General features: G+C 35.4%; 1 protein-coding gene and 1 long non-coding RNA gene across 2 annotated transcripts in view; both read left to right on the top strand.

Moving 5' to 3' along the window:
- roq (RING finger and CCCH-type zinc finger domain-containing protein roquin) overlaps positions 1-11,084 on the top strand; it is a 39,226-nt gene extending 28,142 nt beyond the window's left edge. The window contains 1 exon segment of the mRNA XM_074100659.1: positions 586-11,084. Coding sequence (XP_073956760.1) covers positions 586-654 — 69 coding nt within the window. The 3' untranslated portion in view covers positions 655-11,084.
- Positions 1-22,461, top strand: part of LOC141437359 (uncharacterized) — a 150,345-nt gene that overhangs the window by 44,715 nt on the left and 83,169 nt on the right. The gene's annotated exons all lie outside the window — the stretch shown is intronic.

Genomic DNA, 22,461 nt, shown 5'->3' with positions numbered 1-22,461 from the left:
CACAGACGATTTTTCAATACAGTGATCTGTTTGCGAAATATTAAACTTTAAAGTGCTAATTTTCATTAAAAGCGAGCGTCCCTCCCTCCCGGCTCTAAAATCTAAAGTTTGGTTTGAAAAATTAAAAAAAAATCAAGATGGCAAAAAGTATGTCAAATTTAAAAGGAAAATTATAATGGCTAAGATTGCATGAGAAATACTACTAGTTGAGAGTGAATAGCAAAGCTATAAAATATACCTAAACTTGGAAGATTCCGTGCACGTTTTCGTAATGGCTACGGAACCCTTATCTTGGGCGTGTCCGACACGCTCTTGGCCGGTTTTTAACAACTCCAAAATTTCTATACGTTTTCTACGTTTAACATTGGGTAGATTCCTGAGTATAATATAATTAATAAATCCGTCAGTTATGCACCCACCTCGAACTTACTTCATCTTTGTATTTTTTTTTTGCTTGTTTGACAAAAGAAAAAATCATCATCATGACAGCCAAAAGACGTCCACTGCTCGACGTTACCCCAAAGAAATGAAAAAATACGTGTGAAAAAGGCTAGTAATTAATAACGAATGCTTAACTGTTTCCAGAAGGAATTAGAGGAAGAATTGGAAGCCTTGGTGCGACGCATCGACACCGAATTCAAGAACGCTGACTAAACGGTTATTTATTTTACTAACTAAATAGTAAACAAAAAGTTTTGTTTATAAATGTTTTCGCCGAGCCATCGTTAGGGAAGCTAAGCGATTATTTATATATATATATATTTTCTTACCGCCAAATCTCCTTAGCTGTGTTTATGTTTCATACTATTAAATCATTGATTGTGGTAAAAACGGATAGTGAACAGTCAGCTGTGTGTTTGTGCGAATACCTTTTGGTAAAACCACGTGGCTTAATGGCCAACTTCACTACACCCAAGATCTACTGCTTACTAACTAGACTGTGATACAAGACTTTTAAACCGGTACCAAGATACCGGTATGCAATGCAAGTAATTTCGAATTAATCCGGAATACAGCAGATGGTTTAGCTGTAGTGGACAAATTTAATTGATCAGTGTTCAAAGTGTAGAGGTATGCACTTTGAACGAAGTTTTCGGATAAGAAACCTTCATAGGGTTTCACACAAACGAACCCTATCACCAGCTGAAATATTCCGGAATAATTTGAAGATTCTCTGTATGTATACTATTCGCCTACCGGTACTTTCGGTCTAGATTTTTACACTAGTACCCGAAATACCTGTATAAAGCGGTTTGTACCTGTATTTTGGTACCGGTAACGTACAGTACAGTTTACGGTAGTAGTACAGTTTTAAGTTAATGCTGAACAGTATATTACATTGACTATTTTTTTAATGGTCTTATTTAATTTAGGGTATCATACATTGTGTGTGTTAGTGTTTTATTAAGTCTAATTTAAACAATAAGAGTTAATGCATTATGCTGTCTACCATTAAGTGAGCTAAAAACACCAATTTGTATCACGTAAAAAACCATCCTAATAATGAAATATCATTCTGGTAGTGGCCATGTCAATTGTGTCGTAATGGTGTAGAAGATTATGTATTTTTTTTCCGGCTTACAATGAAATTCTGCGTGCAATGCAGCTGGCTGTTCATTCTGATTTGTCTTATATTAGATTAAGTTATTGCTTAGGTTATAAGTGTTAATGAAAGAAAGTTTTTTTTTCTTTATTAATAGTCTACTCAAAATTGTGGTGATTCGTTGAATACTGGGGTGATGAAAGATTTAGCTGGACTCAACCACTTCCATTGTCCGAGTTTTTAAGATCCATTTTATATTTTGAACTCTATATGACAGTTTGTTAAGGCGGAATCGGCTGAGCGAGTTGACTATTTTTTTTCTATATTTAAATTAACTTTGTGTGTAGAAACTGTTGGGAGATTTGATCAAATAGTGTTGCTACTAGGGTTTGAAAACGGTACCGAAATACCGGTATACCGGTATTTCCATAGTACCATTAACATAATGCTGGAATACCGGTATAACGCGTTAGTACCGGCATTTCTGGTATCAGTCAAGTCCTGGTTTCTGCACGTCGGCGTGGTGGTATTTTACAGTGAGAGACAAAAGTAGCTGACCAGTCGAAGAACTCAAAACGGTACACGCAGTTCTTTTGTCAATAAAATAGTTTGCTTTTTGAGTTCTTCGTCAGTCCAACTTAAGCTGGTCACTGTAAGAGAGTAAGACAAAGCAACTATGGAACAGCTAGATGTCGCTAGTAGAATGAGGGGGAAAACATATGTTATATTAATGGGCTGTTCAGATTGGATGCATTTTGCGCTCTGCGGTCCGGTCAACACAGACATTACCATCACATTTTAAAATTTTAATTCATCCAGTGGGTAAGTCCGTATTAGTGATGTATATTTGCGCCTTTTTCAATGTTCGCTTGGCAAATAATTGCTAATATTTTGCGAATGTATTTGGCATTTAAAAGTGAATATTATTTATAAATTAATCTTAGTATATTGATTAATTTCAGTGATAATAACCAGAAACAGTTATAAACTCGAAGTTGTCAAAAAATATATTAGATGTTTATGATGATGGGTCTCGAGAGTAGATGTCTGGTTTTAATAATGAACATCAATTATTGGGCGTACTGTGTAATAAAATATAAAATTATAAGTGCACACTAACCTTTCCTCAGTTTAAAAAAAACTTATAGGCTTAGCACGCACTGCGATTAAACTCGAACGGAAGCGCGTCGTCCCTCTTCGGAGTGTCCCCTGAGAAACACGAGGCATTCTAGTTGTAGTATTTTATACCTTACCTATTAGTTGCCCGGACTGGACGGCGTAGAATGCGCTCTGTGCAACAAGATTATAAGAGGAGTTGTAAATAGTCTAGTGTCTAGACTCTAACCCTTACTGTATACAATACATCATTCATCAGTCATCATCAGCTCTGCTGTATAGATATTAATTTGTTGGCAGAGCATTGGTGAAAGAGCACCCCTTATTTTGATAGCGACATCTACCAGTAAATTAGCTGCGTATTTATTATATTAGCCTCTCGGAGATATTCGTTACACAGAAGAAAAAAAGTTTTTTTGTTTATATGTATATTTTTTCCACTGTGTAACGTTTAGTTTTGAGCAGCTCTAGACTAAATTATCGTCTCAGATAGCATAGTAGATTATAACTCTGTATTTATGTACTAGAGGTAAAATCGAGGTAAGAATGAAAGGAAATATAAACTTTTTGCTTGTTTCAATAGGTATTTAAATTGTTGTTTGACGTTCGACGGATGTATACGGCACAGTAACATTGAACAATTACGTACCTATATTTATGTAGTCAATTTGATATAATTGTATGTGACACAATGGACAATTTATTATTCTGCTTTTACTAAACTATGATTTAAAAACGTTTTTTTCAATAGATTGTTAGATTGATACAAAATAAAACGACACGAAAAGCGGCCAAAGCGAACGTTATATTTAGTCTGTAATCGGATTGTTACAACATGAAATATCGGTAGGGTAGATGCAGTTTTATTGCATCCTTTTAGATTTGCTGTTTAAAGTGTGTATATGTATGAATTGTCAAACTTTGTTAGACACGTATCTTCCATACAGCCTGAGCTACGTTTTCCCAAACTACTACCTCTATCTTAGACTATTTTTTAAGGGTGATAAATATAAATATTGTATAGTTGACGAAAGGTCTAGATGAGTTATTTAATATACTTTAATCTTATAATTCACTTTAGATGTTTCCTAAACCACACATATTTTTATGTTTTAACTAAACTAACTCGGTCGATACCTATGACTAAATATTTCATTTTTTATTTGTGCGAATAAAGTTAGCAATTAGTTGAATCTCGGCATAGTAGAAATTAATAATGAATAAAATATTTTAGATCAATCGAGAACCAGGTTTTCCTAAAAAAAGCACATATATGTTTTTTCATAACAGACTTTTGTAAGACAAACTTAATGTCACGTCAAAATAAGTCGATGCAACCGGAACTCTTGAAGAACTGATTATAGTAAAAATATACAATCTTTTTCTAGCCGAAATCTTCCTCGATCTTTTCCTTAGAAGATGTGAAAATATTTATATTATACATATAAATTTCAAAGTTTCGAGTTGAAACGTAGAGCAAAATAGTAAGTTCGTTCGAAATGGTTTTTTCGCGTGACATACATACAGTAAAAATACAGAATGTAACAACATTTTTTTATTATAGTACTCCTCATTCGCATTTGCAAGCGCGTACTGCGCCGTATACATCCTATAGATCATTTTATTTATATAGTAAATGACTTTTGTATGTGGTGGTAAAATTCGTTGATATGCCACGAGGACCTAAAGGTCTTTGTTATATGTAATTTAGTCAGATACAACGTATAAATAAATCACAAGACATCTTGTTCCTATGATAACTGATGTCAAATTTATATTATTTATATGGGTTTGTAACAAAATGTCACGTTACACAGAGGAGTCTTTTTATTAAATAATCCTGTGTGTAACGTATTATTATTAGAAGCTGACTTGTGTGGGCATAAAAAGGATCGAAGTGCTCACTGATCCTATCTGAAATTAGAAAATCGAAGTTCGCATCGTACCGTCCCTCTCACTCTGTCTTAAATAGTTTAAGTGTGAGAGGGACGGAATGACATAAATTTCGGAGTAGCCCCGCTAGTTTGAAAAGTGCGTATATGTGATTATACCAGGTACCCCTTGTTTTTCCATGATAGTGCAATATCTGTTACAAAGTAACTATAATAATACTGTTGTACACCGACATGTAAACGACGCCCGAGACGCTAGCATTATATGACTGACCTCGTGAGACGCAAAGCTATACCTTTCTTTATCTATTGATTGTTCAGCGCAATTGAAATTTAGGGCCAAGTTATTTGAATTCAGCCAATCCTTCGTTCAAATCTTCGTGGTAAAAATATAAGTATTAAAAATTAACTAAAAACAATTTCTTTGCTCACCAAAAAAAAATTATTTTAGTTCATTGATATGGTCCTCCGCAAAGTAGCGCCTGATTCAATAAGTTATATGTAAGTTATATTTCAAAAAACGTTCTTGATTATATTCAGCGGTTCAAAAAAGAAAACAAAAATCCGGAAACAGGTACATTGTGGACTTATGTTTTTTTTTTCTTAAAGTTCATCAGACCATTTCTCACAAAATTATGTCGGAAAAAAGAAAAATATTCTTCGTAGTGATTACTTTTTTATGATCTCAAAGAGATAGTATTTTAATTTCATTTTTTGCCAAGTTTCTCTTGGATATTTTCACATCGGGATTACCTGCTACCTGTACCATAAATACAAATTCGAATCGACAAAGGTCTATCCACTAAACCGTATCACGCCCGTACCGTAATAGGAACGTGTCAGTAACGGAATGTCAAGCGTATACATGACGGCGACGGTTGGTTACGAAACGTGCTATAGTCAACGGCACTTAAGTAAATCCTGACACATTGCACGACTGTGTAGTCACACGCAACAATTTAGCATTCGTCTGTGATGCTACAATGCCGCGTAACTGGGCCATTTTTTATTTTGTCGTTTTTCTTTTTCATTTTCAGTTTAGTTACGGAATTTCCATACATTTTGTGTAGCTCAATGGAAAAATTCGAATATAGTGTCGGATATATTGTGAAATTGGGCTTACCATAATCAGAATAAGCAACTTTACCAATTTACCAAATTGCATTGAAATCTGAGCAAAAGAAAGATATCGACAACGAAAATAGAAATTGGCCCGCCTTGTATTTTCATATAATTATGTCACCAGACAAACATGTGTTTGTGCCCCGTTAACGCGTTCTCCTATACAATACGGCCTTTTCCAGCTGTAAAGGAAGGTTTGTTAGGAATTGTCCATTTGTCCATTGTTTTACACATTGTCGAAAGGTGAGGTTCAGGGAAAATCACAAAATATCACAAGGGGAGCGGGTTGTAGTGAGATGTCTTGTGTATTTACATATTTTTGTCGAAGATGCAAGTTTATTCGTATCAAAAGATACACGTGATTTTGGCAAGGCGAGGCGATTATAAATTACATGATAAATGCTAAAGGGTCCATCAAGTTTTTAGTGTAGCTGGTTGCCATGGTAACGTCTCCTGGGTCACTTATTAAAAGTATGATTTTGTGGTTACGTAGCATAACATCTAAAATCAAATGGCATAAGCTTGATGCATAAACGTCTAGCATGTCGAAAGCCCTAAATAAACAATATTTGTTATATAGGTATTTACTCGAAATCGTTATTCTAAAAAAAACGCGAACATTATAAAACTCTTCCTGAAAAATCGCTACATGAAAAACGACGAATATATAATAAAGTAATTTGGCTTTATGTATTTCGAACGTTCTGCATAGTGAGCAGTATACATTACAAACGTTATGGATTTAGACCGTAGAACTTTTAAATTTATGATAAAAGAAGTTATTATGATCGTATATTTTGATCGTATGAAAAACGAACTTATGCCATTTGATTTTAGATATTATGCTACGTAACCGATTTTGTCGGTTTCAAATTCACCAAAAACATAGGAGTTGTGACAGTTTTTAGGCAATTCCTTCGCGCGTGGCGCATCTGAGCATGCTAGTAGTATACATTGCAAACATTTTCCCAGGCAAGTGTATACTGGTGTCTCCTGTGTTAAGGGGTCAGAATAACAAGAAGTTGATTGACCCTAAAACATCACATGAATAATGGACGATCTCATTTCAAATGTGGCAATCGGGTTTTAACGAATACCTATTCGCTATTATCATCGTTGATTTAAAAGTCTACTACCATTATAAGATCTCCATGTGGCATATTTAATGTATGGAGTAGCTTTTGTTCCTAACCTGGCTATACGATGCGCAAACATAAGTTTTGCGGTCGGCGAATGCTAGGTCAATCAACGATGAATCAAAATTAAGTTATTTAAAGATAGATTATATTAATTTATCATGTGTCTTTAGCAAAATTATTTGATTATAATTTTTACGTATACTCTTAATCACATTTTTTAAATAAAATTGTTGCATGTTGTAAAAAAAAATTTGTTCTTTGATGTGTATTATGTACCATATGTGGCACACTTTTCACATAAAAGTATTAAAATAAACTCTGTTCAAAATTTGGTCTCGCTCTTTACAAAAATGTTAAATTAGCAACATCAAGAAATAACATGGTTGATAAGCCGGCCCTCTCATTTCTAGATTATATATGCGTCTCTTATGTCAGAAAATTAATATTAAACAGACTGTACTAAAATTTAGAAATCTGGTGTTACTGTCTTACGAAAGTTTGCTCATATGAAGCTCAGTTTAAACTGGCAAAGGAAATATCTGCAAGGAGTTTTAAATTGCGGTTTTGCTACTTGTATGAATTTTCTTGCCAGTATAAATTGCTCTTACACAACTGCCTGTCCATGAGATCGCTGAACATTGCTTTCTATCTCGCTGGTCAGTATCGGTAGTTTGGATGGACGTATTACACACAATACATTCAAATATGGACTTAAAATGTTACCTCGCAAATTGTTAAAAATATTTTTAAACTATTTTTCGTGACTAATGTTCTGTTTACATTTGGACTACATTTTAATGTTCTTTGCGCTGTGTGACAGATGAGCGTTTCTAATGTAAAATAAGCGTAGAATGTTTTAGTCGTAAAGTGAACTCTTCTAATTAAATAATCTTACTAATTCACAACGCCGATATCAGCGCAATCTTTCGCAACACATTCGTCGCTAGTGCGTCTCTAGTGCCGTAAAAACCGAACACCTGATGTGTTAGTTTTAGGGTAAATCGTCACACTTAACTTAAATAGATGACTCTACAAAAACATAGAAAATTTTTGCGATGCGTCTATAAGCCACGTCTCATTGAGGTGAGGTACTTTGTGTTATGTGCTTTATATCTCTGTACCATATGTGGAACATTTTGTGGCATACCATATATGGAACATGGCTTTATTTATTTCCAAAACTGAAGTAAAATCACGCTGATCCCCTAAAACACTGACGATTAAAATTTGTATCATTAGTTTTAAAAAACATAAAAAATATTTCCGATTAATTCAAGTTGAATTTGTATAAAAGATATTTTTTAAAATAAATCAATTAACAAACAATAAATGTAATAGAGCGTTTGACATAATTAACTAATACTTAGAAGACATTTTCAGAAAGTTAATAATTGTGCAATATGTGACGATTTAGTTCAGAATGGCCGATAAGTAATTTGTCAAAACGTATTGCCGTATGGCTCGAACCCGTCCGTTGCTAATCAAAATAAAATTTAATTTATTATATATACATTGCGTATCATCACATTAAATAAGATTACAAAGCGTCAGTGATAAAATATGATAGGTATAGGCCGTATGTGTAAGGAATAATCTTTTATTTCTAATATTTAAAGTATGCTTCACGATGGCACTGTCAATTCGTTATAAATGTACCTAACCTGACCGAAGTACCTTCGATTCCTTCGATAAGTACATTTTGTTTTTTTTTATCATTGGAAAGAAGGTAAACAATCTTGACCTGCCATTATATGTAGGTATTAGAAAATTCTTGTATAAATTAAAAAGAAACAGCTATTAACAATTAAACAATGATAAGCACTCATACGTGTTGGTATGGTTGTATTTCTAAAGATATTTTTTTAAGACAGGTATTTTTTTTCTTATGCATCTAAAACGAAGTGTATTTCGTGGCAATGTTACTACGAAACATTTACTTCAAATACTACGAGTAAAGCGTTTTTTTTTTTCGTACGGTCCATCGCCGTGGTGGCCTAGTGGTTTGACCTATCGCCTCTCAAGCAGAGGGTCGTGGGTTCAAACCCCGGCTCGCACCTCTGAGTTTTTCGAAATTCATGTGCGGAACTACATTTGAAATTTACCACGAGCTTTGCGGTGAAGGAATACATCGCGAGGAAACCTGCACAAACCTGCGAAGCAATTCAATGGTGCGTGCGAAGTTCCCAATCCGCACTGGGCCCGCGTGGGAACTACGGCCCAAGCCCTCTTGTTCTGAGAGGAGGCCTGTGCCCAGCAGTGGGACGTATAGGCTGGGATGACGGTCCATCGATCGTCATTTGCGAAAGCGTTCGCCACATGATGAATTTGTCGTTCAGAAAAAACTGTTTTGTTCTAGGCTTAAATTCCTTGATCTTACTGTTGTAGGTCGTTGTATTTCTCAATTGGGTGTTCGGGCATTCTAGTACAGCCATAAAAACTAAGCGAATCAGGGTGGAGACTGCGCTACTGATGTCATCGACGTTTTGTACATCTGCCAAACGAATCTTAGCGAACTTGATTACGAAAGGGTCTCCTGTATGCGATTCAGTTCCCTCGATTGTACAGTCAGATAATGCCATGTAACTTACACTAAGGTTATTTAATGTGCAGGGGGTTCTGAGTGTTTAAGGGCCTACGGACGCGGGCGCAGGTACAATCCTATGCACGCGACGCGCGCAGTTGGCACTGCTCACACTATTGTTCAGTTCAACAGACGTCGGCCCCAGTGGCGTAGCTAGGTAACCTAGGGCCCTGGGGCAAATAAAAAAATGGGGCCCACTGCTATCAAAACTGGTTAGGTTTTTTGAAGTAAAATCATTATATATACAAATACTTTAAAAATGCTAAGCAACTTTATCATCAGCTATAAAGCAGAATTTCGAGGGCCCCCTGAGCTTGAGGGCCCGGGGGCACTGCCCCGCCTAGCCCCTTGGTAGCTACGCCACTGGTCGGCCCTAATGGTTCGGAAGTACAGCGCTGCCTGTCGGATATCTTCTTTCTTTCACGCTTTATGATTGGTAACGTTTCATACATTTAAAATATGTACGTTTGTAATATCCGACCAAATTCACGCTATGAATTTTAGTTTCGTTCTCTCAAGCTCAGATATGATATGCAGAGCGGCAAAAACCTGGTCCGCAAATGTGTGCAGTAATAGGTACTTTTGTATGTAGAGTAGGCCAAAGCTGAGTATATTATGGAACAAAATTTGTGATTTTATAAATGTAAAGTGTAAAGATCATGTCGCATAACGGCCAAACCGATATCGTCGAGGCTAATGATTTGCTAGAAACGATAAATCAAGATTTAGTCACTTAACTCGCGCGTTTACGCGTGGCAATTCCATAAATGTAGAAACTAGACACTAAACTGAGATTAACACTTGATTAAAGTCAGTCAAGAAGTACCGCGAAGTACTAATTTTCTATTTGAAATAGCTTGAATCTGTCCATATTGCCCTAAAGTATGAAGTGCAAAATTCGGAATTCGTATCTTGCCGTCCCGCTGACGCTTATATTATTTAATACGAGAGTGAGAGGGATAGTACGATACGAACTTCCATTTTTGGATTTCATAGTAGCCCCCCTGTTCTAGTGCTACGATGCAGATAGACACACTTCTGCCCCTTTGCATTAGGAGTTTAAAAGACTGTTCCGTCTTTTAAAATTCGAACGAACTGAATTCGTCCAAATAGCAAAAGGTCCGGAGAATCCTGAAAGTGATTTAAAAAAAAAACATACATCACATTTTGTATCACCCTATTTATCTACACACATATCATGAACCATCTACAATGCGGTCAAAATCCGGAAACTATGACCATCATAGTTAAGCATAGGTAAAGAGAAACTGGTTTGTTTGAACAAATTTCTTATCTGTGATAACGTTTCCTATTGCATAATAAAAACATCGATGACGAATCGATTACATTCAAACTTCAAACATCTCGCAAAATAAATGTGATTGGACCTCAATTCTAATATCAATAATAACGAAGCTTGCACGCACGATACTTGATATCGAATGATATGAAAGGAAGAGCCGCGTCTCTTGTCTCTGAAAAAAAAATTGCGTGATCTGCGTCAAAAAAGTTTCCATCTACCGCGGTTTTTTTATGGTTACTTTGTCTCGTTGCAAAGATTCGTTCATTTCTTTTATAATATAATATGTGTGAAGATAAAGCAGTTTAAGTTTATGATACTGTACATAATTATGTAACAGGCAAAACTACTAGGTAGCTTTCGCACGCCAATTATATGAAACTCCCAAAAATTAATTATTTCAGTAGCTCGTGACTACCTTAATTGTTATAGAGATGTTCACTTACGAATACGCGGTCTTCCACGGACAATTATCTAAGCAACAGCACTAGTAAAGCTCATGCGTAATAGCCTTAGTGTGCGTTGACTGACGGTACCGACAGCGACTAGACGCGTTTGTGTTACACACACATAGAGACGTGTTAGGGGCTGTTCATTTGTTAAGTTTGTATGTACGAACAAGACAATTTTTTAGATGGGGGTGGAAGCGGTCCAGATTGTTTTTACGGAATATCAGGGCTTGAAACGGTTACAAAACACCGGTTTACCTGTAAAGATTTAATACAGTTTTTTTTCAATACTGGTACTTGATGAAATTACTGGGAATACCGGTACTAAAATCGTACATACGTGCTGGTATTTTCGGTGCTACGTAAGACAACAAAGTAAGCAAAAATTACTTTTTCATCGTTTTTGGTTCATTTATATTGTCTTATATATAAAGACGTGGGGGTCATAGTACTTAACATTGTCTTAGGTATATATAACAAATGAGCAGCGTCTTATACAGTCATTTTTTTACACTACTTGATAGAATGTGAGTACGCGTCATCGTGAGCGAACAGGTCATTTATAATGCTAGAATATTATAATAATTATAAATAGTAATATTTTTGGTATATTCGGAGCGACATAAGGCTGGTGATACATCTTATTTTAATCTATATTTATATTCCATTCGTAGACAAATTTGGCTGTTGGTTAAAATTGACCTCGTTTTTGTTACAACGAATGGAGCATAGATGAAAGAAAAATATAAAATAAAGGCTGTAAAATATATTAAGCTGAGAGATGCAACTCAACGCCGTTAGGTATATATATTTTTTGTAAATAGATTTCTTTGTGATTATTATATGTATTAGTGAGGATATTTAAAAAAACTAAGAATAAAATAATTAAATTTCGGGTAGTGGCGTCGGCTATTGCAACAATTGATCAAGGTAGCTTTCGTTTTCGGCTGTCATATCAACCAATTGATTATTTTATCGATTGTACAGACCTATAACATGGATAGCATGTTATCATAGCGATAGACCATCAATTTGGACCTCCTTAAACTCTGGTCTACGAAAGTAATGCAAAACATTATCCAAATTGTAAATTTAGTAGGACAAATGCTATTTACAAACTGACTACCTACAGGGTTTTAAGTAGTAACTTTTTTTTGTTTGAAGTCCGTTATATCTGTTAAGGGAAATAAACTGTTGCTTTACACTAATTGTTATCTTTCCGATGAATTTGTCATTTTAAACAACAGCAGTAAAACTAGGACTGGAAACCGAAGCTCAGTTCAGTTTAACTTCAAAATAAGGATATCAAATAATTTATAAATGCTAGCAATCCATTTGCTTTTATTTTATTTCATACATACATTGTACTCCTATTTTTTATACGATGTCGGTACTACGATACGTACCCTGGTAGGCCGCTCATGTTGGGCAAACCATTATCCAAATAAAGTCATATTTATATCGAGGTCTGTTTAAAGATCTATCGGTCTTAATATTTTTATTGTTTTCTTTCGTGCGACCCAGATTAAGCGTATGCTTAAATTTTGGTCTAGCACGCTAGGTTTTGTCTAGGAGATCAAACAAACCCTATCTATGCAATATCTTTTTCTACTTCTATAATCACTAATCCATAAAAGTTTTCTTCTATAATATTTACGGAGCCTTCAGTGAACGTATGTTATAAAACATAACGCACTCCCAGACCAACACCGCATCAACTCAAAATAATACACCATTTTAATTTAGACCTTCCGGAAATTTGATTTAAGTCAAAATCCTTGAAAGTACCAAATCTGGTAGCTGAAGTTTGTTTACATTTAGCTAAATACCTATCCAAACCAAGTATGGTTACGATATGATTATCTACTATTGATTCAATGGCTGGTTTGAAATTCATTGTTTTGTATTTATGATTGTATTAACTTGGTGAAACACAGCCTTAAAGTTCAAAGTGCAATGTGTTATTACTGTCTTATTGAACTAACCGATTGTAACGTTCGCAAATGCCATTAGTTTTAGGTACTAGGGTAGCATTTTCATCACATTGGCATTCTTTTTATAGCAGGCTAAACACAAAGGGCATAGAGGATATGTCTCGCCATCGCATTTAGCGTCTCTTTCTACCTGCATCCTATACCGTTTGACTGAAAGAAATGCTAAATGCGATTGTGATTGCTTTAAAAAATGTCCTCTGATCAACGCAAGCCGGCGGTATAGTTGCTACTAAATTAACACTAAATATAAATTAAATTAATAATTATAATAAATGTGACTAGCTTTTTTTTCGATGTGTAATCCGCCCGTGTGTTTTCCGTCACACCCTGTTATTTTGAATGCATTTATTTGTGTAAAATAAAGTATTGTAAGCTAATTTATTTAAACTCGCAAAATTGTTTACTATTATAGTAGTTATGAGGGTCGTGCAATCAGAATCTGCTATTTTTTATAGCCAACAGTCTTATAGGTAAAATACTTTTGGCCCTTTTTGTATGTAGCACAGTGTACGTACATAACTGGCCTTATACTACTAATTCCGATTTTCAAAGTTCGTCTTGTGCCGTCCCGCTCAGACTTATAGTGTATAACAGGAGAGTGAAAGGGACGGTAAGGCACGTACTTCGAATTTCGGAGTAGCCCTCCTGATCCGAACTTAAGTAATTTTTACTTATTTGGAACTTCAACTTGTCTATGTACGTTTTACTAAATACTGCATGCTAAAGGGGTATTTTGTAAGTTTTTGCCAATACTCGTTACCAATTGGCATAGAATGATGTCTGGTATACTTAGTAAGTTTGATGAACTAATAAATTTCAAGTCAAAACCGTTTATAACATCGAAGGTACAGCAATATTCGGCTGTGTTTTTTTTGTATATAAGTTCGTGTTTGCATTTTTCTTGGCCGTTACGTGACGTTATTAAAATTTAATACATTAAATATCAGCTGTCATTTAAATGTGATCTTGATGTCTCTGAGGACTTAACTTCGTTGTGCAATAACAAAAAAAAAACTAGTAACTAATAACTTTAAGGGGCTGTTGCACCATCCTTTGATTAGTGTTAACCGACGGTTAAATGTGATGCCGCCTCCGTCTATTCGAACAAAACAAATAGAGACGGCATCACATTTAACCGTCAGTTAACACTAATCAATGGATGGTGAAACAGCCCCTAAAAGGTGGTTTCCAGAGTTGGCAAGGTGTAGTTCCGTAATTTGAAATTAATTTGTTTAATAATTATTTACAGCAGTGGCGTAGCGTCAGATATTTTCGTGGTAAAGCCTAAGCAAAGATCGCATATATCTTTCATAAATCATGTATGTCCTGTAGTCCTATTTTGTAAATATTGGGCAAGCCTATGAGAATAGGGTTCTATGGACACTTCGCCACTGTTCCAGCCACATTGTGGCCGTATTGTCTAAAGCTCGCTCACATTCGCCTTATAAGGCCCCAGCTTAGAAATATATCGTAAGTTTCAATTCTTTTGCACGACCCATGCTATTCCTTCATGAAATTCATGAATGAACTACAGAGCGTGTGTGAGTTTTTTTTTGTAAAAAAAAACATCTTGAGTGCGTTCAAGTAAAAGCGTCTAACAGAACTGTTTCTTGTCGATAGCGTCCATTTTATTACAAGAAGTGTCAATTGGGCAGTTACCTGGAAAAAATATTGTAATTTCGTCACTACTTTGAAAAAGTCTCGTATCTAAAATTAATGTCAACAAAATTGAACCTTGACGTAATGTACATAAAGTCCACTCAGGAAAATTATCTATTTTTAGGTACTAGTTTTTTTTTAAGTAGTGAAGATTTGTCGGTCAGTTAGATTATCAGAAAACATAGGACACTTATTTTTACTTTTGTCAGTTAAACAAACCAAAGTTCGGGAAGTGGCGTCACATAGGGCCATTCTTGTTAGCACAGCGTGATGTCGCGGATCCTCGCGAATTTTAATGAAAGCTACGAATAAATAATAAGTCAGGAATTGTAACTGCGTTATAATATAAAAATGGCCTTCCGTGTCCTAGTAGGCGGGGCTTAAAAGCGTGTCCTGCGCGTCATTTGACTGACATCCGACATTGAACGCGGGCAAACCAATCCCTGCTTTTTTTCTGAATTCTAACCAATCAACAAGCACGCCTATTTGCAACCTCGAAAATGATTCGTTTTTGAATTATAAGTCGTTTTTGGTTTAAAGTAGGTATGGCCACTTTTTGTGTGGAATTTGTTCTAAGTTACGCTTCCTGACATTTATTCGTAGACTGAAAATTCATAATGTAATGTTTAATTGAGAAAAAAAAAATAAGTGTAGTATTTTTGATACCTATTTTAATTGACGGACTACTTGGGATTTTTCACGGCACTAACCTAGTCTTTTGGCATTGGTTTTGGCGCGAAAGCGTTCGAGACGTGTTGTTGTAAAACTTGCACTGGATGCACTGAAATAAATAGAACGAACAGGCGTCGGGTTGGTTCTTTCAGTTTTATTTTTATAGAATTATATTGGGACGAAGTTCTCAATGGAAAGTGAATGGTTGCATTTGTTTAAGAATGCATAGATTTCTTTTTCATTTGATAAACATATTTAAATAAAATAAAATACTATTGTGAACGCGTCGGCGAGCGCAGTTAACTATAATTACTTTAAAAGTTGATGATGAATATATATATTTAAATGTAAAAGAACGTATATTAATATACTAAGTTTGTGATGTGATTTTGAACGAAGTCAGTACAAGTAATTTGAATTTTTCAAAAGAATCATGTAATCCTTGCTTTAGTCGTTGGGATGCGTTTTGTGTTAGATTAAACTAAGTAATTAGTGTATTCTATAGTGGAGTTTGATTTAGGAAAATGGACCCTATACACTAGAGGTTAGCGTCCAGTTTGGGCCTCCAGGCGCAGTTAGGACTGCATTTTCCTAGAGCTTTTGTTGCATGGACAGATTGTTTTCATTCTTGAGGAAATAAAAGTTTTTATGGTACAACTGTATTTGATTTTGATCCTTTTTATTACCCGAGTGCCCGAAGGAGAATTATGTTTTTCCAGCGTACAGTCGCCACCAGATATTTAAGAGCGGCCAAGGTGTTCAAAAATATCGGCACACGCACTCTATTGTGTTTGTGTTTTAAAATCCTTTTTAGGGTTCCGGAGCCAAAATGGCAAAAACGGAACCCTTATAGTTTCGCCATGTCTGTCTGTCTGTCCGTCCGCGGCTTTGCTCAGGGACTATCAATGCTAGAAAGCTGTAATTTTGCACGGATATATATGTAAACTATGCCGACAAAATGGTACAATCTAAATTTTTAAAAATATTTTTTAGGGTACCTCCCATAGACGTAAAGTGGGGGTGATTTTTTTTTCCTCATCCAACCCTATAGTGTGGGGTATCGTTGGATAGGTCTTTTAAAACCATTAGGGGTTTGCTAAGACGATTTTTCGATTCAGTGATATGTTTGCGAAATATTCAACTTTAAAGTGCAAATTTTCATAAAAATCGAGCGTCCCCCCCTCTAAAATCTAAGGAAAAATTTGAAAAAATTTGGTATGATAGTAATTATATCAAACTTTCAAGGAAAACTATATTGGCAAGTTTGCTTGAGCATTTTTAGTACTTTATGGGGCTGTTTCACCATCCATTGATTAGTGTTAAGTGACGGTTAAATGTGATGCCGTCTCTATTTGTTTTGTTCGAATAGACGGAGACGGCATCACATTTAACCGACAGTTAACACTAATCAATGGATGGTGAAACAGCCCCTATGAGTAAATAGCAGCCTAAGGTATAAAATATACCTAAACTTGGAAGATTCCGTATAATTACGCAATCCTTCGAAAAATATTACTTAATTTTTTCGTAATGGCTACGGAACCCTATTTTGGGCGTGTCCGACACGCTCTTGGCCGGTTTTTTTATTGCGCCCAGTCTAAAAGTTACGACTGCAACATGAGCCAATTGACAAGATTTCATTTTTTACATCTGTTAATTACTACATGAATCGAAAGGGTTTTGCCTCCTGAACATGGGAAAATATTTATTATAATTGATTTCTCCATATTAAAAAAAATACAAAAAATTGAAAAAATATGTCCAAATTTGCCAACACTACCACAGAATAGATATGTTTCCTTTGCCTTTATCACCAGAAAAAGGAGCTGTCATAATTTTGATATTGTCTCTATGCAACGTCTACGTCAGATTTACGTGATCTTTTTTTAAGAGACTAGACAAAAGTAATGGATCTACTGTGTCGTAGTTTTGGAGTTATGTAGCCTTTTAGAATAAGCACATCTTAAAAAAATTGTAATAAATTAATTAATAGTTGTAGCGAAATTTTAAAAATATCAGCGTTTTTCTCTTTCCAAACAGAATACAGAGAACGAATCAAATTATAGTCTTAGAAATATGAAATCTTGTCAATTAAATATTTTAGCGAGGTTGCATACTATTTCGATAATTTAATTACTGCCCGTTTTGCTGTCAATGTGTGATTTTCTTCTTCTAAAAACGTCAAAGCGCAACTAAAAAAACAAATCATGGGTATAGAGTTAGAAATTTAGTAGAATTACTGACTTAGCAAAACAAAAATAAATTCAATCAACTTACTTAAAATGAAAAAAAAAAAAAAATTTTTGGTGCGTCTGAGGTTTTCAGTTATTTAATTAACACCTTGTATATCGTCACTAGTATGAGAATATCTCGTATCTAAAATCAATATGTCAACAAAATTTAACCTTGACGTAATGTTCATAAGGTCCACTCGGAAAAATTATCTACTTTGAGATACGAGTTTTTTTTAAAGTAGTGACGATATGTATGTATGTCTGTCCGTTGTCTAGCACCCATATAGTACAGTCGCCATCAGATATTTCGGAGCGTCCAAGGTGGTCAAAAATATAGGCACATGCACTCTAATACGAGTATTAAGGTATTAAAGATAAATTATACTTACCTGCCTCTAGCAAGATCAAATGTCTTTAAACGAAATTTTTAAGCATCTTATTACTAAGTGGCTTCTTGAGAAATGTTATTATTCCGTTCGGGAGTTTCTCGACGACGATTTTAAGTGATATTTATTAATTGTAATTTATAATTGGCATCAAGAATTAATTGTATAAAAATCTTTGACATAATAATGATAGTTACATAATTTAAATAATTCAACCCGCAATGAAATATTAATTGGTTAGAAAATTTAATTGGTTTTTAATATCTTAAGTATAAAAATATTGCATGCCTAATGTAGATAGAACATAAAGCACATCCTGATTCGCGAAGAACTGTATAATTTGTATCACTGTGTTCTGGCAATAAATGACTTTGACTTTGACTATTAGAGTTCATGTATCGATATTTTTGATCACCTTGGTCGCTCCGAAATATTTGATGGCAACTATACCTACAAGCTTTGCTCAGTTTGGGGTTAGGACAATAGGTGTAATTTGTCCTCTAGATATTTTATTAAAATTAAATACCGGAGCCCCCAGAAACCAATAGGTATGTTGACTCCACCAATCAACTGACGTACTTTTTATGAGCTGTCAAAACACAATTCTCCCATAGAGTTAATGGAAATAGCAACATATGACGTCACTTGTTCGCCAGCTCAATCAACCTTTTATTTGTTTTAAAGCAACATAAAATCTAATTTTGCAGTTAATCGAAAATTAATCTGGTTTTCAGGGCTAAAATAAAGCGTTTTTATACTGGAGTCGTGTCTTCGAATTATTTTTTAACGGTGTCAACATCCCTATTGCTAGGCTAAGTCACCAGAAACAACTTCCTTGAAATACTATAATGTGGTCCAATGAATCATAGCAGTGACTCACTACCACCCCTTCAATACGCACCCCAGCGAAACAGCGCAGTAAATGAGAACGTATTATAAACAACGTAGTTTTTATTTACTTTGTCTATGCGCTGACCCATATTTTTAATCCATTTTTAGTCTTCCTTAGTCCTACACGAATACACTACACTATTTTGAACATGAAACTACCGTGAGACTCACTCATATTAAATATAATGACCCGGATAACTCACGTCTTAAATCGAGTTTAGCTCGACATGTTTCGGGCTAATCCGTAGCCCTTCGTCTTCGGAGCAACGCGACTCAGCGGCTGCTGCAACACGCGCACTGCCCGCCCGAAACATGTCGAGCTAAACTCGATTTAAGACGTGAGTTATCCGGGTCATTATATTTAATATACACTACACTACTTAAGTTTTTCACATACCGGGTGTGGCCTGTAATACGAGCAAATAATTAGGTAAAACATAGATCATACTCGTCAAACTAAACGACATTAGCAGCGAATTTATAAAAATAATGGATTTTTTTGATTTTCCCTTTTTGATACAAATTAAATAGTTTCATCAATGTACGCCATCCTAAAGCCCAATTGACGTCGTCTGTCACGCTACAATCATCAAATATTTTGCTTTACATTACTGCTTCGAATAAACTTTAAAGTGTAAGTACTTAATAAAAAACAAACTAATTAAGTATTTTTGAAAGTCGCTGAACCAATGTTGTTCAGTTTGACGAGTACAATCTGTTTTAAATATTTGCTCGTATTACAGGCCACACCCGGTATACCCAATAAGAGCTGTATTTCTACCTTACCACTACTTGCTTGTAATGTAGACACCATTTTTACCACTTTATAAGCAATATTCAGAGATGTTAATTTAAAATCACCCGCCAGGTAAATAGTTTGGCTACCCCAAATAAGGAACACAGCTAGAATAAATGTTCATCGACGAAAATGACTGTTTATAAACAAGAAGATAACATCATCTGTCAGTCACGCAGCCCCATACAACTAATTATAACGCCATGGGTCCAAGTATCTGTTATGGAGAAGGGTAGCATCATTTGATAATTCCCAGGGTAAAAAAATATTCCATTCAGTCCCTCAGTTCGATTATCAGCAAATATTGCACACGTAGATCCTTTTATTGTCAAACAAAAATCTAAAAGCTGAACTGTCCCGTGGAAAAAATTGAAAAAAGTCAGGATGGTAGTCAGTAGGTATATCAATACAAGGAAAACTATGACGGCTAAGTTTGCTTGAGAATTATTAGTAGTTTAAGAGTAAATAGCAGCCTAAGATATAAAATAAGTAGGTATACATAAACTTGGAAGATTCCGCACAAAATACGAAATCGTTAGAAAAAAAATAGTTGTTTTTTTCCTAATGGCTACGGAACCCTATCTTGGGCGTGTCCGACACGCTCTTGGCCGGTTTTATTTTGTGAGTTAGAATGCTCATTACGAGTGAATTCTTAAGTTTATCAACACCTCTCCAGACCCACCATAACCCAGGCACTACCCCTGGCACTAACTTAACCTACCTAATACCCGTAGCTACTACAGCACTACGGTGGTATGGTTCAGTCCCACCCTACCCCCAGGGGTATGATGGCTCTGTAGGGCTTTAGACGAACAAGTAACCAGACAAAACAGACCTCCAGAATTATTTATTCGCCATCCCTGCGCTACCTACGCTTCGCTGCAGTAGAGGTGTGGACTTCAACTTCGTATTCGAGCGTACCACCTTTAGCTTAAGGGGAACTTATCTAGACCTGAAATCGTAAGGCATTGTGCTGTTAAAAACAACACCTGAAATATATTAAGTTTAATGAACATGCAAATAAGCCCTGTGCCCGGCGCACGTACTTCGCGATCGTAGAAAATAACACAAATCTGAATTAAGTAAGCTATACTCCGGCTTATGTTATAGTTACTTTTATTTTAGATATAAGTATGTAGTTTCTTGCCTGATCATATAATATATAAATATATTTTATTCTGTTTTTAGTATTTGTTGTTATAGCGGCCACAGTAATACATAATCTGTGAATAACTACTTATTACCAGTCAAGAGATAGAGCCCTGTGACAGACAGACAGCGGAGTCTCAGTAATAGGGTTACGTAGGCACACTTTGGGTACGGAACCCAAAAAAAATTACAAAGGTGAATATCGTCAATGTTCGGGAGTGGGGGGTCGTGACGTCATTCCATTTTCTGAGAAAAAAACCAATTTGAAAATATTCTTGACAACCTTTGTGCACTCTGCAGCACTCTACACTGTTTATTTTAGTATTAGAAAGAAGGTAAGCGATCTTGGCGTGTCTTTTTATTGAAAAAACACTTTTGAAAAATACTTAAGTAACAACCAAATGATTTGAAACAAGTAGCATGTTACCCTATTAATTCTTTTATCACTATCCCGCGGGAACTATGCAATTTTCCGGGATAAAAACTATCCTAGGATAGATGTCCTTCCCCGGGACTCAAACTATTTTTATACCCATTTCATCTAAATCGGTTAAGCGGTTTAGACGTGAAGAGGTAACAAACAAACAAACAGACACACTAACAAACTTTTACAATATAATATTAGCGGGATTATACCATTGCAAGATTATTACATATGTGCAAGTTGCGGAAATTTCCGAAAAAAAAGAAATTGTCCTCTGGAATTTCTGGAAATTTTCACAAGAAATACAGGAAGTTTTAATTTAAGAAACGGAAAGTTTCAACCCACATACAAAATTGTGGAGAGTTTCTGAAATTTTCCTATATGCAAAATTCCGCAATTTTGGAAAGTTTCCTTTGGCGCATCTCTAGTCAAGATTGTGTACCTACTTGATGCCAAAATAAACGAAGCATACCTACATAATAAACTGTACTGTACGTAACATATGTCGGTCTGGATACCTCCTCATCTACAGAAAGAATATCCGTTTTTCCGCCTCGAAAATGCCGACATTTTCCCATTTTTCCTTTTTATTAAATCCCCCTTGGATCGTTTTAACTCACAAAGCGAGAAACACTCCAAATATCACAAGACCTACCTAATGGTAATTGCAAATGCAGGGGGGGGCTACTACGGAAAAAAAAACGAAGATCGAAGTTGGTGTCGTACCGTCCCTCTCGCTCTTATTAAATACTATAAGCGTCAGTGGGACGGCAACATACGAAGTTCGAATTTTGCAATTCGTAGTATATAGAGCCAGACCCTCAATTTCGAATCTACCTCGAGTCTCCAATTTAAAAGCTCGTTTAGTTTAATCAAAGCTCAAAGTCGAAAGAGTTCGTTTCTGGACTTATACCGTTATAATTATTGATACAAATTATAATGAAAAGAGTTTTAATGAACTTCGATATGCAGTCGGGGGCAGTTTCGTGGACTGACTAATTTATAAAGAACTCTGTTTAACTTGATCGCAGTTGACAACGTAGGCCTATGACACTGGACGTGCCGTATCGATGTAAGTTTAAATTTTAAACAAATGTAATTTTAACCTTATTTC

This window comes from Choristoneura fumiferana, chromosome Z, assembly GCF_025370935.1.
Source record: "Choristoneura fumiferana chromosome Z, NRCan_CFum_1, whole genome shotgun sequence".
Taxonomy (NCBI): Eukaryota; Metazoa; Arthropoda; class Insecta; order Lepidoptera; family Tortricidae; genus Choristoneura; species Choristoneura fumiferana.
Note: the sequence above shows the minus strand (reverse complement) of the source record. Positions and strands in the feature narration are given on the sequence as shown.